Below are 16,616 nucleotides of genomic sequence, written 5' to 3'. Positions count from 1 at the left end.
CTTTAAGATATGTAACCCCTCTGCAGGGACGGGAATCACACTGCATCATTCCAGCAACAGACCAAAACGCCCTCCCTTCCCTTGTCTTGTCACACACTCGATATTCCTCCATGAAATAAAACATGGATCAGGGGCAAGAGATCTGCCACAAGTTCCTGGATTCAGTGAGTTTCGACTTGGCCAAATAAACATGGCAAAAAGCAACAACTAATCCATTATTTATATTCAATCCTTCATATTATTCACCAAGTCAAGCTGTCAGTCATCTGACTTTCTTTGTGACTTCCTGTAAATAACTAAATGCAGAATCAACCTGCTGACACAAGGAGGGAACTGATGGGAAATATATATATATATTTTCAAGTATTTCTTCCTCTGCGTAAAATATGTGTTACAAAGGAGCTGCTGGCTTCCTGGCATAATTTTGGCTTCTTAGTCATACCATTAATAATAGAAAAGATGATGTAGGAGGAAAGATATGCGTGCATGGCACCTTGCAAAATTCCTGAGCAGTCATGAGCCAGCGTTAAATCTTACTACAAGTCAGTGTTTATTGTTTCCGCGTGGAGAAGAGATTTTACAGTGTGACAACTCATAATAATGCCAATTTGTGGAAGATTTGGATGCAAAGATTGACTCTGGCCGTCTGTGGCTCCTGGGGGGCCTCTAGTGGATCGTCCTCGGAAACAAAAAGGAAGCTCGCGGCTATTGGCTGGCTACATATCGCAGAACATCAACAGCCGGTGCGCCAGAGAGAAGAACTTGTTTGCGGCGGAATCACGTGTGCCGCTCGGGTTAAAATCAAAGAAAATGTCGATTATTTGACACATTATGAATCGACGATCTGAACTTTATCCGGATATGAAGGACTTTTGTCTTCACTGATTTATTTATTTATTTTTAATATAAGGACCGGAAAACAATAAAGAAAGAAAAACAGAAGCGAAGTGAGTGGAGCGATGATGAACTCAGGTAAGTTCCCCGTTCGATGACTTTTCTGGTTTATACGTGAACACGGTGAGCTTATAATGGCTAATCGGGAAATAGTAAATGCTCAGAGATGTACTTCTATACTGTAGTTCAGCATGTTTTTTCTTTCTATTCCTACACAGTATAAATCTCACCTGTTTAGGTTTAGCCTGCTCGGTAGTCATTTAAACAGCATAGCTCTAAATGAAGTTACATTTGATTATCTCGAGTTTTGTATTGATTTTGTTCGCAGTCAGCAGTTCAAACTGTGTCTTGTTGAACAGGGAAATATTTGAAAACAACGCCTTGAAAACCCTGCTTGTCAACAGGCTTGCCTTTTACTGCTTCTCCCACTCTTCATCTCCCACCTGCTAATCCCCCACTTTTGCGTGTTGACGCGAGCTATTAGTTGGAGTAATGTGCTGCTACATAGAGGGGCAAACATAAATCATGTGATATTTGAACCCTTGGAGAGGTTGTTTATGATGTATACCAAGGTTAGGATCAGCAGTGAAAGAAAACACAGTCATTACATTATAGTCAGGGTTACAGTCATTTAGATGTTGTTTTCCCTCAGAGGAAATAACTTTACCTCAAGTCCCAACTTCATATATTTCATTTCTCTATTCCCAGGCATGCATAAGCCACCTGTGGCCCCTAAACCAAAGCTGCCTTACTACGAAAGTCCACGGCAATCTCCTTTGATCCCTAGAAAAGGTGGCCTCTCGCAACCATCTCCTGGCACGCAGATGAAGGTGAAACCGGCACTAGCCCCCAAACCCTGCCCCTCTAAATTCAACACTCCTGTGGAAGAGAGGCAACCTGTCTGGACGAGCCCACGTCAGACATCTGCGTCGGATACCCCCCAGACTGTAGGTCGCCTTGCTTCCCAAAATGGACTGCCGCACGAGAGCAAAAGGCCTGACTGGGGTTACGTTGTTCCTATTTGTCTGTGCAGCAGTGACAACTGCACGTGCGTCAATTCTCAAGGCACCCGCAATCATAGCAGAGAGAAAATAAACAATGAATACTTCAGAACAACGAACGCCTCTCCCACCCATACTCACTATCAGTCTGTTCAAGACGAACATGCTATTTACCAAAATGTCACTGTAAATACTAATATTTCCCGTCCTAAGGTGGCTTTTCGGCCGACTTCTCCTCACAGAACGCGGGGTGATGAGGCAAATGATGGAATTCTTGACAGTGTACCTGGACAAGTACCAGAGGAAGATGCTCTCAGTGTGCCACGACCCAAACTAATCCCAGCTCCCCCTAGGAAGCCCAGTCCTATCCCTGTACCACAGAAACCCAGGCAAGCTGTTCAGGACCATAAGGAAAAGGGGGACAAGGGGAAGGAAGAGTCTGTAAGCCAAGATGGCAGAGAAATAAACACCAAAAATGTGGCTGTGTCACCAGACAGGAAGGGCACATCATCACTGTCTGTCAGTGCACCTGAAAGTGAAAAGAAACTGCCAGCTTTTCCGTCAGTGAAAACTTGTCCCCCTCCAGCTGCTCCACCCAAGAAAAAACCTTTTCTGTCTGAGCTCGAAAAAGTACTGAGCTCGGCTCCTCAGGCAATTCCAAAGGACGTGAAAGGGGAACATCTCGATTGGGGCTGTGGCACTTATGAGATGGATTTCTCCGCTAAAAAGAATAATAAAAAGATTCAGAGGAAAGCAAAGGGTGATGAGGAGGAAGCTTGTGGCATTTTGCATAGTCAGCAGGCCCTCAGCCAGCCTGTTGCCACAGTGGAGAAAACTGGGATGGGTAAAGTACCTCCAAAGAAGCCCCAGAGAAAGAAGCTGCTGAATCAGAATAAGGGATCATCTGAGGAGAGAGCAGCAAGGGAGTTTGAAGGACACGGGAAAAAGAAGGAGCCGCCTCTGCCTTCCACTGACAAATCAAGCGGTAACCATCCAGCAGCTGAAGTTAATAGGCATTCTCGCTCCAGTGTGAGCAAAGCCAAGTCCTTCTCCGGCGCTGACATCATTCGCTCTAAAAAAGTACAGAAGACAATTTCTTTCCGGAAACAACCCTTGAAATTATCAAAGAGTAGGTTACCCAGGCAGACGGAAAAAGAAGACCAGTTCCCAGACTACACTCCCGATGATAATGAACTAAGTGTTGACAACGACGAAGACCTATGGCAGAACTATCCCGAACGTAAATTCTCCGCTCCATTTACTGAGTTTGAGCAAAATGTGGACGGAGAAAATGAAGGAGAAGTTGTCCCATTTGAGGACAGCCCTGTGTATGAGGAGATATCAGACTTCGCCAATGTGGAAAATTCAGGGCCATATCCTCAGGACCCCTACTCACAGCCTAAACCATGGCAGAGCTCAGTTTACACTGACCCACAGGGCTTATACTTACACCCTGACTCCTCGGAGAGCTCGGTGTATGATAATGAGGGCATTTATGAGGAGCAGGATCCATATATGTCCCTGGAGAAAGACCACCAACAGACACCAGCACTCTGTGACAGGTAGACCTGATGTACTCGACTACCTCTAAACCTGATTTATTTTTAACAGCACGTTCTTCATTGTGTCCTGAAATTTCTTTTAAACAACCATTCATCTGCAAAATATGTTTCTGATGACAGAGGGCGAAAAGGAAGAGCGCAGAGGGCCTTCGCATTGTTTGTTTTTCTAATTCCTGTCAGGGTAGTTTGACAGGTATGGTGTGCTTGCATAGCCTTGACACACTGACTTAAACTACACAAATTTAAAGTATAAACATGTTGTTATTATTACAGGCAGAGACAATCTTTAGCCTAGAAGGGAAGAATACATACTAGATCAATGCAATCCACATTTCTGTGGTTTAAGAAGCGCTTTCACAGTGTCTTTGTGTTTGCAGCTCTGCGGTTATCTGGTGTTAGGAAGACGCTAAAACGACACCTGTTTCTCTTCTTAAAGGCTCAGTTCAATAGAGTGGAGGTGATAGAATTAAAAATCTGCTGCTTAAAGAGGAAACCTTTCATCAGAACTCAATATAAGACTTTATTTTTCATTTTACAATGATTATCCGTTATCAGTCCATTATCAGGGACTACAACATCTAGTCCTTTTACTGAATAGTTAGATTTGTTTGTTTTCAAACCAAAAACCTACAATCCCAACTATAACTACCTAATGCTAAAAAGTATATATGTTTATAAAACTGTTAGTGATGTGTGCATTAGGGGAACAAAAGGAGTTTCTGGCCTTTGTTCACAAATGTGCGGGTGGTGACGTGCTTATGCTTCTCACAAAATTCCCGTCAGATTCATGAAGCGTGTCCACTGGCCAGTTTTGTTCTGTAGTGACTTAGAATAATCTGCAATCTGCATGCCATGATCAACACTAAGATGTAATGAAGAAAGTGATGATGGTGATGCATTAAGTTAGTACTAAATAAATAAGGGGTGAAGAAATGGAAACAGTAGTGTCAGAGGAGGAAGCCACAAAAACAGCAACACCTTTCAAAACTGTTTCAGATAATAGAGCTGATGATTATTTTTTTCCTGGAGACTAGGGTTTAAAAATCAGTCAAACAATAAACATAGAAAAGACTTTGCATGAACAGACCAGAACAAAATGAAGGAAGGAACGTGCGATCTATCAGCTCAAGATTAAAAAAATAAAAAAAGGCACTACACTTACTGGAAAAACAAAACGAAAAACATCCTCCAGCATGCACGCGACATTGCCAACCATCATCTTATCATTCATTGAGAAGAAGTACCTGACCAGGATAAGATATACTTAAATAATCATAGTAACTGGAACATTTGTTCCAAATGTGTCATGTGTGAAGGACGAGTTTTGTTTGGTCTTTGTATTGGTTTGTTAAACTACTATATGTTGAGTCACTGTCTACTCTTGCTCCCATTTTCTTAACATTTAATGTAATTTTTGTCCTCTGTCATTAATTTAATTCTATTAGTGTTTTATTTTGTTTCTGTCATTTTGGAAAACTGTAAATAATGGCTAATGAAAGTGTTACCGTGGCACGGTGTTGTGCTGGACAGCACTGTCATCTCATAACAAGCAGCTCCTGTGTTTGATCCACGGGCTGGCCGCTCTTTCTGTGTGGAGTTTGCATTTCCTCTCCAGGTACTCCGCCTTCCTGCCAGAGTCCAAAGACATGATCTTAGGCTATTTAGTGATTCTAAACTGGCCATAGATGTGAATGTGACTGTAAATGGCTTTCTTGCAATATTTTAGTGACTTGTCCAAACAATTGCCGTCTCCCCTCCACCTTCAATCCTAAATTGAATCAGTAGAAAACGGATGGGTGAAATATTTTTGATCATCAACATTATTAGTGGTAGTTGTAGTAAAGTTTTAAGATGTGCTTTCTATTATTTGTTCCTGAACATGTTCTAACTTTGTTTGCAGATTATGAACAAATTCAGCTGAGAAAATATCACAGATTTGTGCATTAAATCTGTTTATGTACAGATTTGTGTTTGCACTGTTAGATATTGCGCCGTTTCTGCAGATCTACATACATTCATCATAAGAAGCAGATCAGTGCTAAATAGATACGTTTTTACTTTTTTGCACTTTTGTTGAACTGACCCTTTTTTATTCTTTTCTGTTTTGTTTTTTTTAAATGTTTCTGAGTTTGCGTCTTCATTGGCTCCAGTTTTTAATTTATTTATTTTTTTTCCTGTGTGTATATTCCCTGAAGTAATCTTTGTAGTAATCCTGTTAGTAGGCAAAGAATTTCACATGTCTGGTTTTGAATGAGCAGTTTTGCAGAAGTCAGCTGGATAACAGGATTACAGTTTGTGTAACTGTACACGCTGCCTCCAACAGCTTAGCATGTCGCAGCGCTTTGGTTCAAACACTCACATGTTGGAAACACGTTGGCTCATAGCAGAGACCGCTCACTGCGAAGTACTACAGCGGTTGTAAAGGGGGCACAGACCCTTAGCTTTGTCTGCTTTCTTTCTTTGTAAGTTTTGTTCAGGGAGGTGCCTTCTGAGAATCCTCTGGGAATTGTGGCATTTTAGACATGCGGCGCATCTTTGGCACAATTTCCTGTTAGCTGTTCATGTGAAGTCCTGTTAAAACTGCTGACGATGACGGTGCCTTATTTCTGAGTTCTGTGAGCAGATGTAAAAAGATGCAGTAGGAGTAGGCTTGTGATTGTATTGATAATTAGATTTAACATTTAAAGGTGTCAAGTCCTCCCTTTCCTGTGTGCATTTCTATGACTTTTAATAATAAATGCTCCCGTATAAGAAATTCTTGGGATTAAATGCTGAGGAGAGTTTTTTTTTTTATATCAGAAATCTTCCTCATTCTTCTGAAATTCCCTTCCCCTCGCTCGTGTGCCATGTGTATTTTAAAGGTGTGTCAGCGCCTTTCAAATGCAGAATAAATGCCTTCAGATAGTTGTGTGTCAAGACTACCTGCCCTGTTTGTGTTTGTCGGTCCCTGTTTTGCTCTTTGACTAACATGTGTTTCTGACTTTTTTTTTTTTACAGAAGCTCCTTTGAAAAAGACATTGTTCTTGAGGTGCCGTTTGATGATGACTTTATCCAGACCACCTCAGAAGACGAAGGCGAGAATGACAGCAGCTCTGACTCAAGTAAAGGTGACCCTGAGCAGCCAGAGGAGAAAACGGTGAGGAGCAGAAGCTGTTAGATCCTGACAGGGTTTGCTCATTGCAGGAATTTCAAGGATGCAGGCAAAATAGTCCTGCAGGGGAGAACACGCCTTCCTTTAACAAGAAAAACAAAAACATTTATAGCATCATCCTCATGCTGTTTCTAATAGATTAATATATTATTATTGCATCTTGTACGTCTGCTGCGAGCAGTGTGTGTGCTACATTTACTGTACTGTTTTATTCAAACTGTACTGTTTTTATTGATTGTCTTCATCAGACGGCGAGTGAAAAGAAGAAAAACAAGATATTCAACATTGCACAAGAAATTATGACCTCTGAGAGTGTGTGAGTGTCCTTTTTTTCCCTCATTTGCATTTCTTGGACTCCACGTGTGCACATAGTCTAGGATAATTTTGCCCAGATTTTGGGATGTCTGTCTCTCAGGTTTGTTGTGGGTTTTTGTAGATTAAAAGTTTCTCTTGGTGTTTGCAACATTAACTTACACACTGGGGGGAAAAGACTGGAGAAAAAGCCATTTAACTAAACATTTAATTGTTAAGAAGTGCAAATTCAACAGTACATCTCAGTTTTTCTACATGAAATATTAAAGAAAAAGTTCTAGTAGCTCATCATCCAGATCATCTGGTGTGTGTCTTGTATTGTTTAACTATATTATATGTTGGAATTAGTCGGACCTGCCTTGCAAGACTGCAGTTGGTCCCGAATGCTGCAGCTCGCCTTCTGATGCAAACTAAAAGATGTGAACGTATTTCCCGGTGCTTGCCTCTTTCCACTGGCTCTCTTTTCACTTCAGAACTGATTTTAAAATGTTATTGTTGATTATAAAGCTATGAATGGACAGGCTCCTGGGTATTTGTCTGACCTCTTGCAGCCTTATGCGCCCTCTAGATCTCTTAGAACAAATGATCTTTTGCTTTTAGCCATACCAAGGTCTAGGCTGGTTCACAGAGGCGATCGAGCGTTTGGGTCGTAGCGCCTAAACTGTGGAATAATCTACCCCAACACATCAGACAGGCTCCTACTGTCAATCAATTTAAATCTCATCTAAAAATACATTTGTATCCACTGGCTTTTAATACAGTATGAGAGGTACTTGGTGCTAATAATAAAAGTTACTTGGTACTAGTTATTTTGGATTTCTGTACAGCACTTTGGTCAGCGTTGCTGTTGTCATTAAATGTGCTATATAAAAATAAAAAAAAACTACTTTGGTGTAGTATGAATGGCAGTGGGGGAGGTCTTTCTCCATAGGGAAAGCTGTAAAACATGAAAGTACAGTTAAATGATCAAAATCTATGAACTCCTTCACATTTTGCAAAGCCTTCCAGCGGGCCTGACTGGAATCTTTGTCAGGCTGATTCTGGCCCCTGGGCCATATGTTTGACACACTGCTCCACTTGCACCCAACAGATGGTAGAGTCTTGCAGAATCTGTGTGTAAGCGCCTGACTGGAAAAAAACAAAACAATTTCCATTCACCTTCATTGTAATGGGTAGACACACATATATGTCAAAACCTCACAAAACATGATGATGTATTGTTGTATGGAGGCAGCGATTGCGTAACCATTATAACTGTATTTTGTTTTTCCAGGTTTGTTGACGTCCTGAAGCTGCTTCATGTTGTGAGTACTTCCACATGTCACCTTTTAAACAAAAGCAACCACTGTGTTTGCCATGAAAAGAGCTGTGGGTATATATTTGAGCCAGTGCTGGTCTAGTGTCGGAGCCCACATTCTCCATATGTGTTTGATTTGATCCTCATAGAAGGGCAGAATAGACTTTTCTCCGTCCTTCTGGCAATAAAAGGTTCTTATTGTAACACTATACTTGCTCTGAATGATACACAGTCGCGTTGTTTTAACCGCTGCCAAAAAAATGATCTGATTCCTATGCTGTACTTCCCCTGCAGTGTTTGCTGTGCGACAAGAAGGGAAGAACAATATTTTTTATGTGTCGTCCAACCAGTCTAACCAAGTCTTTGCCAACCCACTCTTAGATCGGTGAAGTAAAGCACTCCCTATCTCTACGAGAATCTCCACATCTGCTTCTGTTTGTTTGTTGAGTCGCTTTTTCTTGACAGTTCATCATATCTGCTCAGGAAGAGGAGATGTGATAAATTCAGGAATTGCAGTGTTAAGTGTGAGGAAATTTGATCAGGGCTGGTACGTAAGATGTAGTAGCCTTGAGTGACGACTCCCATCTATGACTGTATAGCATACACGGGAAGCGCTCGAGTGGATTGCACATTTGTGAAGAACAGATCAGATGAAGTTCAAAGCAATGTTGAAGTGGCTTTCTATTTTACCCAGCTCTGTCAGGTACTCAAACGGACATCAGCACTCACCACAGCATGTGTATTCTATCTGATTTATCTGGTAATGCATATTCTTAGACGCTCTCGTTTTCGGGATCTAAATGCAGACAAAAGTGTTATAATGGAAACAAGATAACCAAACTGGCCTTTTTCTCAACAAACGTCACACGTTTGTTACCGCTGACTGTCTGCAGCGTAGTCTCGTGAAACGTATATGCTTTTAATTTTTTTTTTCTGCTACATCCTTCACCATGTGAGCCGCCTCCTACACTGTCAGCTGTTTTTTTTTTTTTTTTTTTTTTTTTTTTAAGTAGGAGGAAATCGCACGTTAACCACAGGAGCTCTCTGCTGGGTACATGGTCTGTTGGCAGTTTTATTTGCCATGTGTCGCTATAAACCACCAGAAAGCGAACCATAAATGGTACCCACAGTGTTTGCTGCTCTGTATTTATTATTTCTTTGGTCCTGATTTTATTTTATAAGAATGACAGTGCGTCTTTTGTCCTGTCTTGCCCCTTTAACCCCTAACCGGTCACAGAGGATGGCCGCCTCTCCCTGAGCCTGGTTCTGCCGGAGTTTTCCAGTTAAAAGGGAGTTTTTCTTTCCCACTGCCACCAAGTGCTTCCTCATATGGGGTCATTTTATTTTTGGGGTTTTCTCTGTGTTATTGTAGGGTCTTTACTTTGCAACATAAAGTGCCTTTAGGCAGCTGTTGTGATTTAGCACTATGCAAATAAAACAGAATTTAATTGTCTTTTAAGAATGCACTTAAGCTGTGTCCATCTGACTTTTTATCTGTCTATCAACAGGACTTCCGTGATGCAGTGTCTAAAGCCTCTCGCCAGAGTGGGAAGCCTGTGATTGAGGACCGTCTTCTAAACCAGATACTGTACTCCCTCCCACAGCTCTACGAACTCAACCAAAACCTCCTCTCCGAACTGAGACAAAGAATAGCTAAATGGTATAACAAAGTTTTTTATTTATTTATTTTTTTTACTGAGAGCTTTACATGTGCTCTTGTTGCCGATTGGGAGCTAAACCATGCAGTAATAACTGATAGTCTTCAGAGGAAGAGGGATGTTTTTATGTTTTAACTCCATACTAATGCCCACGGTCTGAAATCAAGTCACGATACCTATGTGGTGCCGTTAGTGCCTGTTGAAAGTGTGGTTAGTCGGGTAAAGAGGAAACTCAGAACATTGGTGATTTTTTTTTCTGTTCATGATCCACAAGGAAGTATTCAAGCTCTGGGTAAGAATATATATTTTCACATGTTTTTGATTATTCATTTACTCTATAGGAGAAAAAATAGATACTATAAAACAAAAGTATGGACCAAAGTATGCCCCCCCCCCCCCCCCCCCCCCCCCCCACCTAATCACATAGATGGATCGAGGAACTGACCAGTGTTTTTCTTTTCGCCCTGTTTTGTTTACAGGAACGAGAATCCCCAGGTAGCAGACATTTTCCTGAAACAGGGGCCCTATCTGAAGATGTACTCGACATACATTCGTGAGTTTGACAGGAATGTGGTTCTCCTGGATGAGCAGACTAAGAAGAATCCAGCATTTGGCGCAGTAGTACGGGAATTTGAGGTAATGGTGCTCAACCTGTTCTGCGTGTAAGTGTCTTTGCTCCCTTTTTCAAAAACAAAACAAAAACCATTAAATGTTGATTTGGTTTTGTTCTCTTTTTTTGTTAAGGCTAGTCCACGCTGCGCCAGCTTGGCTCTGAAGCATTACCTGTTAAAACCTGTACAGAGGATTCCTCAGTACCAGCTGCTACTCACAGGTAAACCTGTAAATAAAGAGTCATTGAAATAGATCTTTTATGTTTCTTATTTAATACTTAAAGGTGAGTTTAACTTAAGTACAAACTACTGTTGTAGTTTTGGACTCCTAAACTGTACACGTTGGCGCAGCCTTTGATGTCTCATCTCAGGCATCATGCTGCCCTCTGGTGCTTATTATGAAAATCTTTTGTGCTCCTTCTTGACTCCTTGTATAATAAGGCTTTTGAAGTAGGGTCCGAATCAGATTTGGTGACATAACATAAGCTTCAACAAGAGTGAGCTTGTGGATTCACGAGTCTGGTTAATCGGTCAGTGCCAACATATGATGAATGTTTCCCACGTCACTCTTGTATAGCTGCGTTACGTAAACACCTGAAGACCTTTTCATCCAGGATTTAAGTTCTGAATCATTCCAGGAATTGGATATAGAGACTGAGCCCTTAACACCCATTTGCGTACTTATTGATCACTTGTTGTGGTTACACTGTTGATAGCAAAACTTAAATGTTTTTATTTTGTTTTAGATTATCTAAAAAACCTGCCTGAAGATGCAGACGACTACAAAGACACAGAAGGTAACGACATAACCTTTATTTTTATTAATTTCTTTAAACCTGCAGATCCGTAAATATTCTTGATGGTGTTAGTGGAATGGAAATATTTCATGTCATGTGTGTGACAATTACAAATTTGTGTCCATTCAGCTGCCCTTGCTATAGTGAAAGAGGTGGCCAGTCATGCAAATGACTTCATGAAACAAGGGGTGAGAGCAAAATAGAAATTTCATGATAAGCAATCACATGGTAAATCCCTAATACACGTTACTTACACATTCCACTCGTTTTTTTTCTCAGGATATCTTCCAGAGTTTGATCCGTGTCCAGTGCCGTCTGATTGGCAACCATGAGATTGTCCAGCCTGGCCGGGTGAGGTCATAAAGCTTTTGTAAGATTTTGTACGTACACAGGCAATGTCAATGTAGGACAAGCAAAGGTTGTGCTAACACGGATGATGTCTCTCTGATTCTAATGTCCCAGTGAGCCATCACGCTTTTCCAGCATGAAGGACTCTGGGAAAAACTGAAGCAGCTAAACTGGTTTCCCGTTAGGCGATACATACTGTACTCAAGCAGGTGTAACCACCAGAGTCTGGTTTATTTGACTATGCTTGGGCATATTTAACTGAGTTGTTCCACTTGGTGAGAAAGTGGGAACGCAATGTTTCCTCAGTTGAGATTAACAATATGTTTTGCAAGAGTTTCCTGGGCTGACGTAGGCAGCGTTAACGTAGCATGTTATTTATTGATGGGCGAAACTGAAGCTCCCACACAAGCACTGGGACACCATGAAAACAGCACACGGGAGTGTGCCTGAGTCCAGGATGTTCTTGCTAACCACTGAGCCACCATGCTGCCACGTGATTATTAAGGCGGGCTGCTAATATTGACCTTCTCTAGGCCATCAATTGGAGAAAATAATGAACTTCAAGCTCTGCAAAGTACTTTTCTTCACATGTTGCACGAAGAAGTTCTGGATAAAGAAAAGGCAGTGAGAAGAGTGATAAAGTAAAATATGGGGAGGGATATTTTTTGCTAATTTACACTTTTGTGATTTCTCCCCCCCCCCCCTTTTTTTTTTTTTCCTTTCCAGATATACCTTAAAGAGGGGATCTTGATGAAGCTGTCGAGGAAAGTTATGCAGCCCAGAATGTTCTTCCTGGTATAGTCGATATTTCCTTTTATGCTTTCATAACCAAATCACAATCGAACAGCAGTGTTTCTGTCATGTGCCTCCACTCATGGTTCCCTTCCTAGTAAAACATGTGGTCATAGATTCTGTTGAGCTGATATAAGGAACTTGGCTTGATTAATAGATTTAGCTTCCATGGTGCTCAGATGTCTTTCGACATTTGTTTGATATTTTCCCCACATTTTTATGATCTTATTACTGGTGTATTTGAGACTCGATGGTCATGACAGAATGAAAATGTTTCATGTCATTTTCCATTTAGTTTAACGACATGTTGCTGTACACCAAACCCGTTCAGTCAGGCCAGTACATGTTCAAAAACACGCTGCCCCTCAGAGGAATGAAGGTGAGAACTCATTCTTATTCTGTTTGTCAATTTTCACATTTTCTCACATCACGAGATCATCTTTATCCTGGCATCACGGCTCACAGTGAAAATAATTACAGGTTAGCAAACCGAGTCAAGAGGCCTATCAGAACGAGCTGAACATCGTGAGCGTGGAGCGCTCTTTCATTCTCTCCGCGAGGTAATGATCAGAAATGAAAGAGGCCTTTGTAATTTAAGATGGTGTGTTGTTGTTGTTGTTATTACATTTTATTTCATTAGTGTATGTTCTTCTTTTTTGTTTTTCTTGAATCTATTTTGGGTTTTTTTTGTTTTTTTTACATATGCTCTGTTTTCTCTTTCTGTAGCTCGGCCGAGGAACAGGACGAATGGCTTGAAACGATTTCCACAGCGATCAGTGAACACATCAAGAAGACGAGCAGCTTTACCCCTGGCAAGCCTCGAGATGTGGTAAGATCACTTAAAAAAGTACATCTCCGGCTGTTGCAATATGTGAGCAACATTTAACATTGTATGAGCAGCCACTGAAACTCCTGTGTGCCTTCATTTTTTTTTTTGTACCACTCATATTCAGCTGGATGGCACTGATGTTGGCGATGGTGCTCCTTTGGGATCCAAAGCCCCCATATGGATCCCTGACAAGCGGGCCTCCATGTGTATGGTCTGCACCTCCAAGTTCACCCAAACGTGGAGGAGACATCACTGCCGTGCGTGCGGAAAGGTGAGGCATCAGTTGTACAACATGCTTACTGTCCAGAATGAGGGAGAGATGGAAGGGCAAAAAAAGTAAAACTTGTGCTTTATTCTTCCACAGGTTGTGTGCCAATCTTGCTCCTCCAATGAATTCCCTCTCGAATATAAAAAGAACAAGTTTACTCGAGTGTGTGACCAGTGTTTCCAAGTTCTTTTGGAGCAGAAAGGCGAACAGACCCATCAACTTGGAAAAAGAACTGCGTTTACTTTCCACAAAAAGCAGAAGTTGATACCCGCAACCCTCAAAGAGGTAGTTCATATGTCGCCCTCATCTGTATACACTTTCCATTACAACCTTATTACTGCAGTAGTTTATTTATTATTCACAATAGAACAATAGAAAAAATTTTGGACTGCTGGACTTTCAAGAGAGGGATGTTGTCCCATTTTTGTCTGATATAGGATTCTAACTGCTGAACAGTCCTGGGTCTTCTTTAACGTATTTATTGTTTTATGGTGCTTGAAATGTTTTCAGTAGGGGACTGTTGATGTATGCAGTTTAGCATTTTCTTGCTGAAGTATACAAGGTCTTCACTGAAAAAGATTTCATCTGTATGGGACCATATATTGCTTTTAATACCTCTCAGCATTAATAACGGCTTTTCAGATATGCAAGCTGCAAATTCCATAAGCTCTTGTGCGACCCCCCCCCCCCAAACCATCAGAGATCCAGGCTTTTGTACTGAATGCTAATAAGGCAGGGGTGTCCAACTCCAGGCCTCGAGGGCTGGTGTCCTGCAGGTTTTAGATGTGTTCTTGATCCAACTCAGCTGATTTAAAATTACCTCCTCATAAAGTTCATAAAACCTGCAGGACACCGGCACTCGAGGCCTGGAGTTGCCTACCCCTGGACTAAGGGAAAGCAGAAAACTGTTCCGTGGACCCCACCAGAGGACCAGAAGACCCCTTATTGCAGGGGTGCCCAACTCCAGGCCTCAAGGGCCGGTGTCCTGCAGGTTTTAGATATCACCCTGGGTCAACACACCTGAATCAAAAGATTAGTTCATTACCAGGCCTCTGGAGAACTTCAGGACATGTTGAGGAGGTAATTTAGCCATTTGAATCAGCTGTGTTGGATCAAAGACACCTAAAACCTGCAGGACACCGGCACTCGAGGCCTGGAGTTGGACACCCCTGCCTCAGTCCATTTTAAATGAGTTTTGGTCCAGAGAAGATGGCAGTGATTCTAGCTCATGTTCACATATGGCTTCTTCTTTGCATGATATATTTCTCCAGAATCTCTGAATCTTTTGAAGACTTTATGTATCCAGGTTAATTAGTTATAGAAAGTTCTTTCCAGCCTTTATTTCCCCCTGTTCCAACTTTTTGAGAAGTTTTGCTGCCATCAAATTTAAAATGAGTTAATATTTTTCATTAAATAGTAAAATTTCTAAACATTTAATGTTTTCAATTCTTGTTATAAAAATTTGGATTTAGAAGATTTGCATTCTGTTTATATTTACATTTTACAGTGTCCCAACTTGGCTTCATATAATGTTCAGAAAACTCATCAGACTGCTTTTACTTTGTAAAGGTGACGGCCAGCACAGACGACTCCTCTATGAGTGGGTACCTGCAGGTGTCCAAGGTGGCTAAAAAGCACGGGAAGAGGTTATGGTTCGTCATTAAAGACAAGGTCCTGTACAAATACGCAGCAAGTGAGGTAAAGTCTTCTACTTGTATTAATAAAAGCTCAGTATGGCAGTTGGAACAAAGAGAATTATTGCAACGTTTGTTTTTCATTTCTTCATGCAGGACGTGGCAGCTTTGGAGAGTCTGCCCCTGCTGGGATTTGTTGTAAAAGCTGATTCCTCACAGACGTCGCAGTTCAAACTCTACCACAAAAACAAAGTTTACTACATTTTTAAAGCTGACAGCCCAGAGACTGCCCAAAAGTACTGTAGAGAGAGATGCTATTTATTATTGTATATAGTGACAATATTAATAATATTAAAATATTGTAATAATATTTTCTTTTTTCTTTTTTTAACAGATGGATCACGTCTTTTAAAGAGGCTGCTGTGCTTTAATATCTGCTGTGTGAAGCTGCTGGCTGTGCTTGCCTCGGCTGAAACTGTTTTACCTCAGTGCTCCCAGAAATCTGTAAACAGCATCTGGAGTCACCAGTTTTGTGCGTTTTGTTTTTATTGATTTTATTGTAATTACTGTAACTACTTTTTACATTGTTTTTAGAGCTCTCTTGTGGAGATGGGATTTACCCATTTTTATTTTTGCACAGTCACATGAATCTTTTCCACATGCATTTAAAAAGTTTAGGCTTCTATGTCAGAAATCCATTTTTAGACTTTGGGTTATGCTTTTAATGCAATTGTCTAATGTCGTGCTTGGATTGCCATAGCACAGATTTGGTGAAAAAGAGAATTATCCATTAGTTACTGTGGACACGGCTGCTGTCATAACATGTGAACACACGTCTATCCAGCAGATTCCTAAATAAATTATGTGGGTATTTCTTGTGGTTTGAGAATGCTTTTTTTTTTTTTTTTTCTTTTCACACTTCATAAGTTACCATAGAGCACGTTCAGAGCAATGTTAAAACAATGTTCACTTCCTGCTTGGGTAAGAAATGTTTACTTTAGATTGCAGACTCCAGTCTAAGAAGATAAAGTCTCAATGATGTATTGGTGGAGAATTCACTGTTCAAACTGTCCCATAATGGGTTCTGCACCTAAGTCAATCAAATGGCTTCATATGATTATACCCTAAATATATATCTATGTAAATAGAAGTGATTGTAATTAGATTGACAAGAAATTAATTTTTACTGCTCAAATTCTGTCATTGTAATAAATCTTTATTTTCATGTGTTTATTGTTGTTGTATGTATGTTTGCTGAAATTATTCTTTTCCAACGTTAACGCTATACTTTACACCCAAATCACTTTTACTTTAAATGCTGCAAATTGACTGTACAGTTTAGTCACTTATATAAGTCCTCATGATGGATCTTAAAGGTTTATACCAGGGGTGCAACGATACTCGTATCGATATTGAACCGTTCGATACAGTGCTTTCGGTTCGGTACGCATATGTATGAACA

At 40.8% G+C, this 16,616-nt stretch overlaps 1 protein-coding gene across 1 annotated transcript; it reads left to right on the top strand.

Annotated features, from left to right (window-relative positions):
* Positions 1–611: 611 nt before the first annotated feature.
* On the top strand, positions 612–16,383 carry LOC101473966 (FYVE, RhoGEF and PH domain-containing protein 6). The gene is made up of 20 exons (XM_024803103.2): positions 612–972; positions 1,603–3,457; positions 6,455–6,593; positions 6,857–6,924; positions 8,194–8,224; positions 9,726–9,877; positions 10,355–10,511; positions 10,620–10,707; positions 11,233–11,283; positions 11,413–11,471; positions 11,563–11,634; positions 12,358–12,426; positions 12,719–12,802; positions 12,904–12,983; positions 13,150–13,252; positions 13,377–13,523; positions 13,617–13,805; positions 15,090–15,218; positions 15,311–15,450; positions 15,549–16,383. Exons 1-20 carry the CDS (start codon positions 960–962, stop codon positions 15,583–15,585), a joined length of 3,663 nt encoding a protein of 1,220 aa, XP_024658871.2. The 5' UTR covers positions 612–959; the 3' UTR covers positions 15,586–16,383.
* Positions 16,384–16,616: the final 233 nt, after the last annotated feature.

Source organism: Maylandia zebra, linkage group LG7 (genome assembly GCF_041146795.1).
Source record: "Maylandia zebra isolate NMK-2024a linkage group LG7, Mzebra_GT3a, whole genome shotgun sequence".
Lineage (NCBI taxonomy): Eukaryota > Metazoa > Chordata > Actinopteri > Cichliformes > Cichlidae > Maylandia > Maylandia zebra.
The sequence above is the reverse complement of the archived record's forward strand: the minus strand, read 5'-3'. Positions and strand labels throughout refer to the sequence as shown.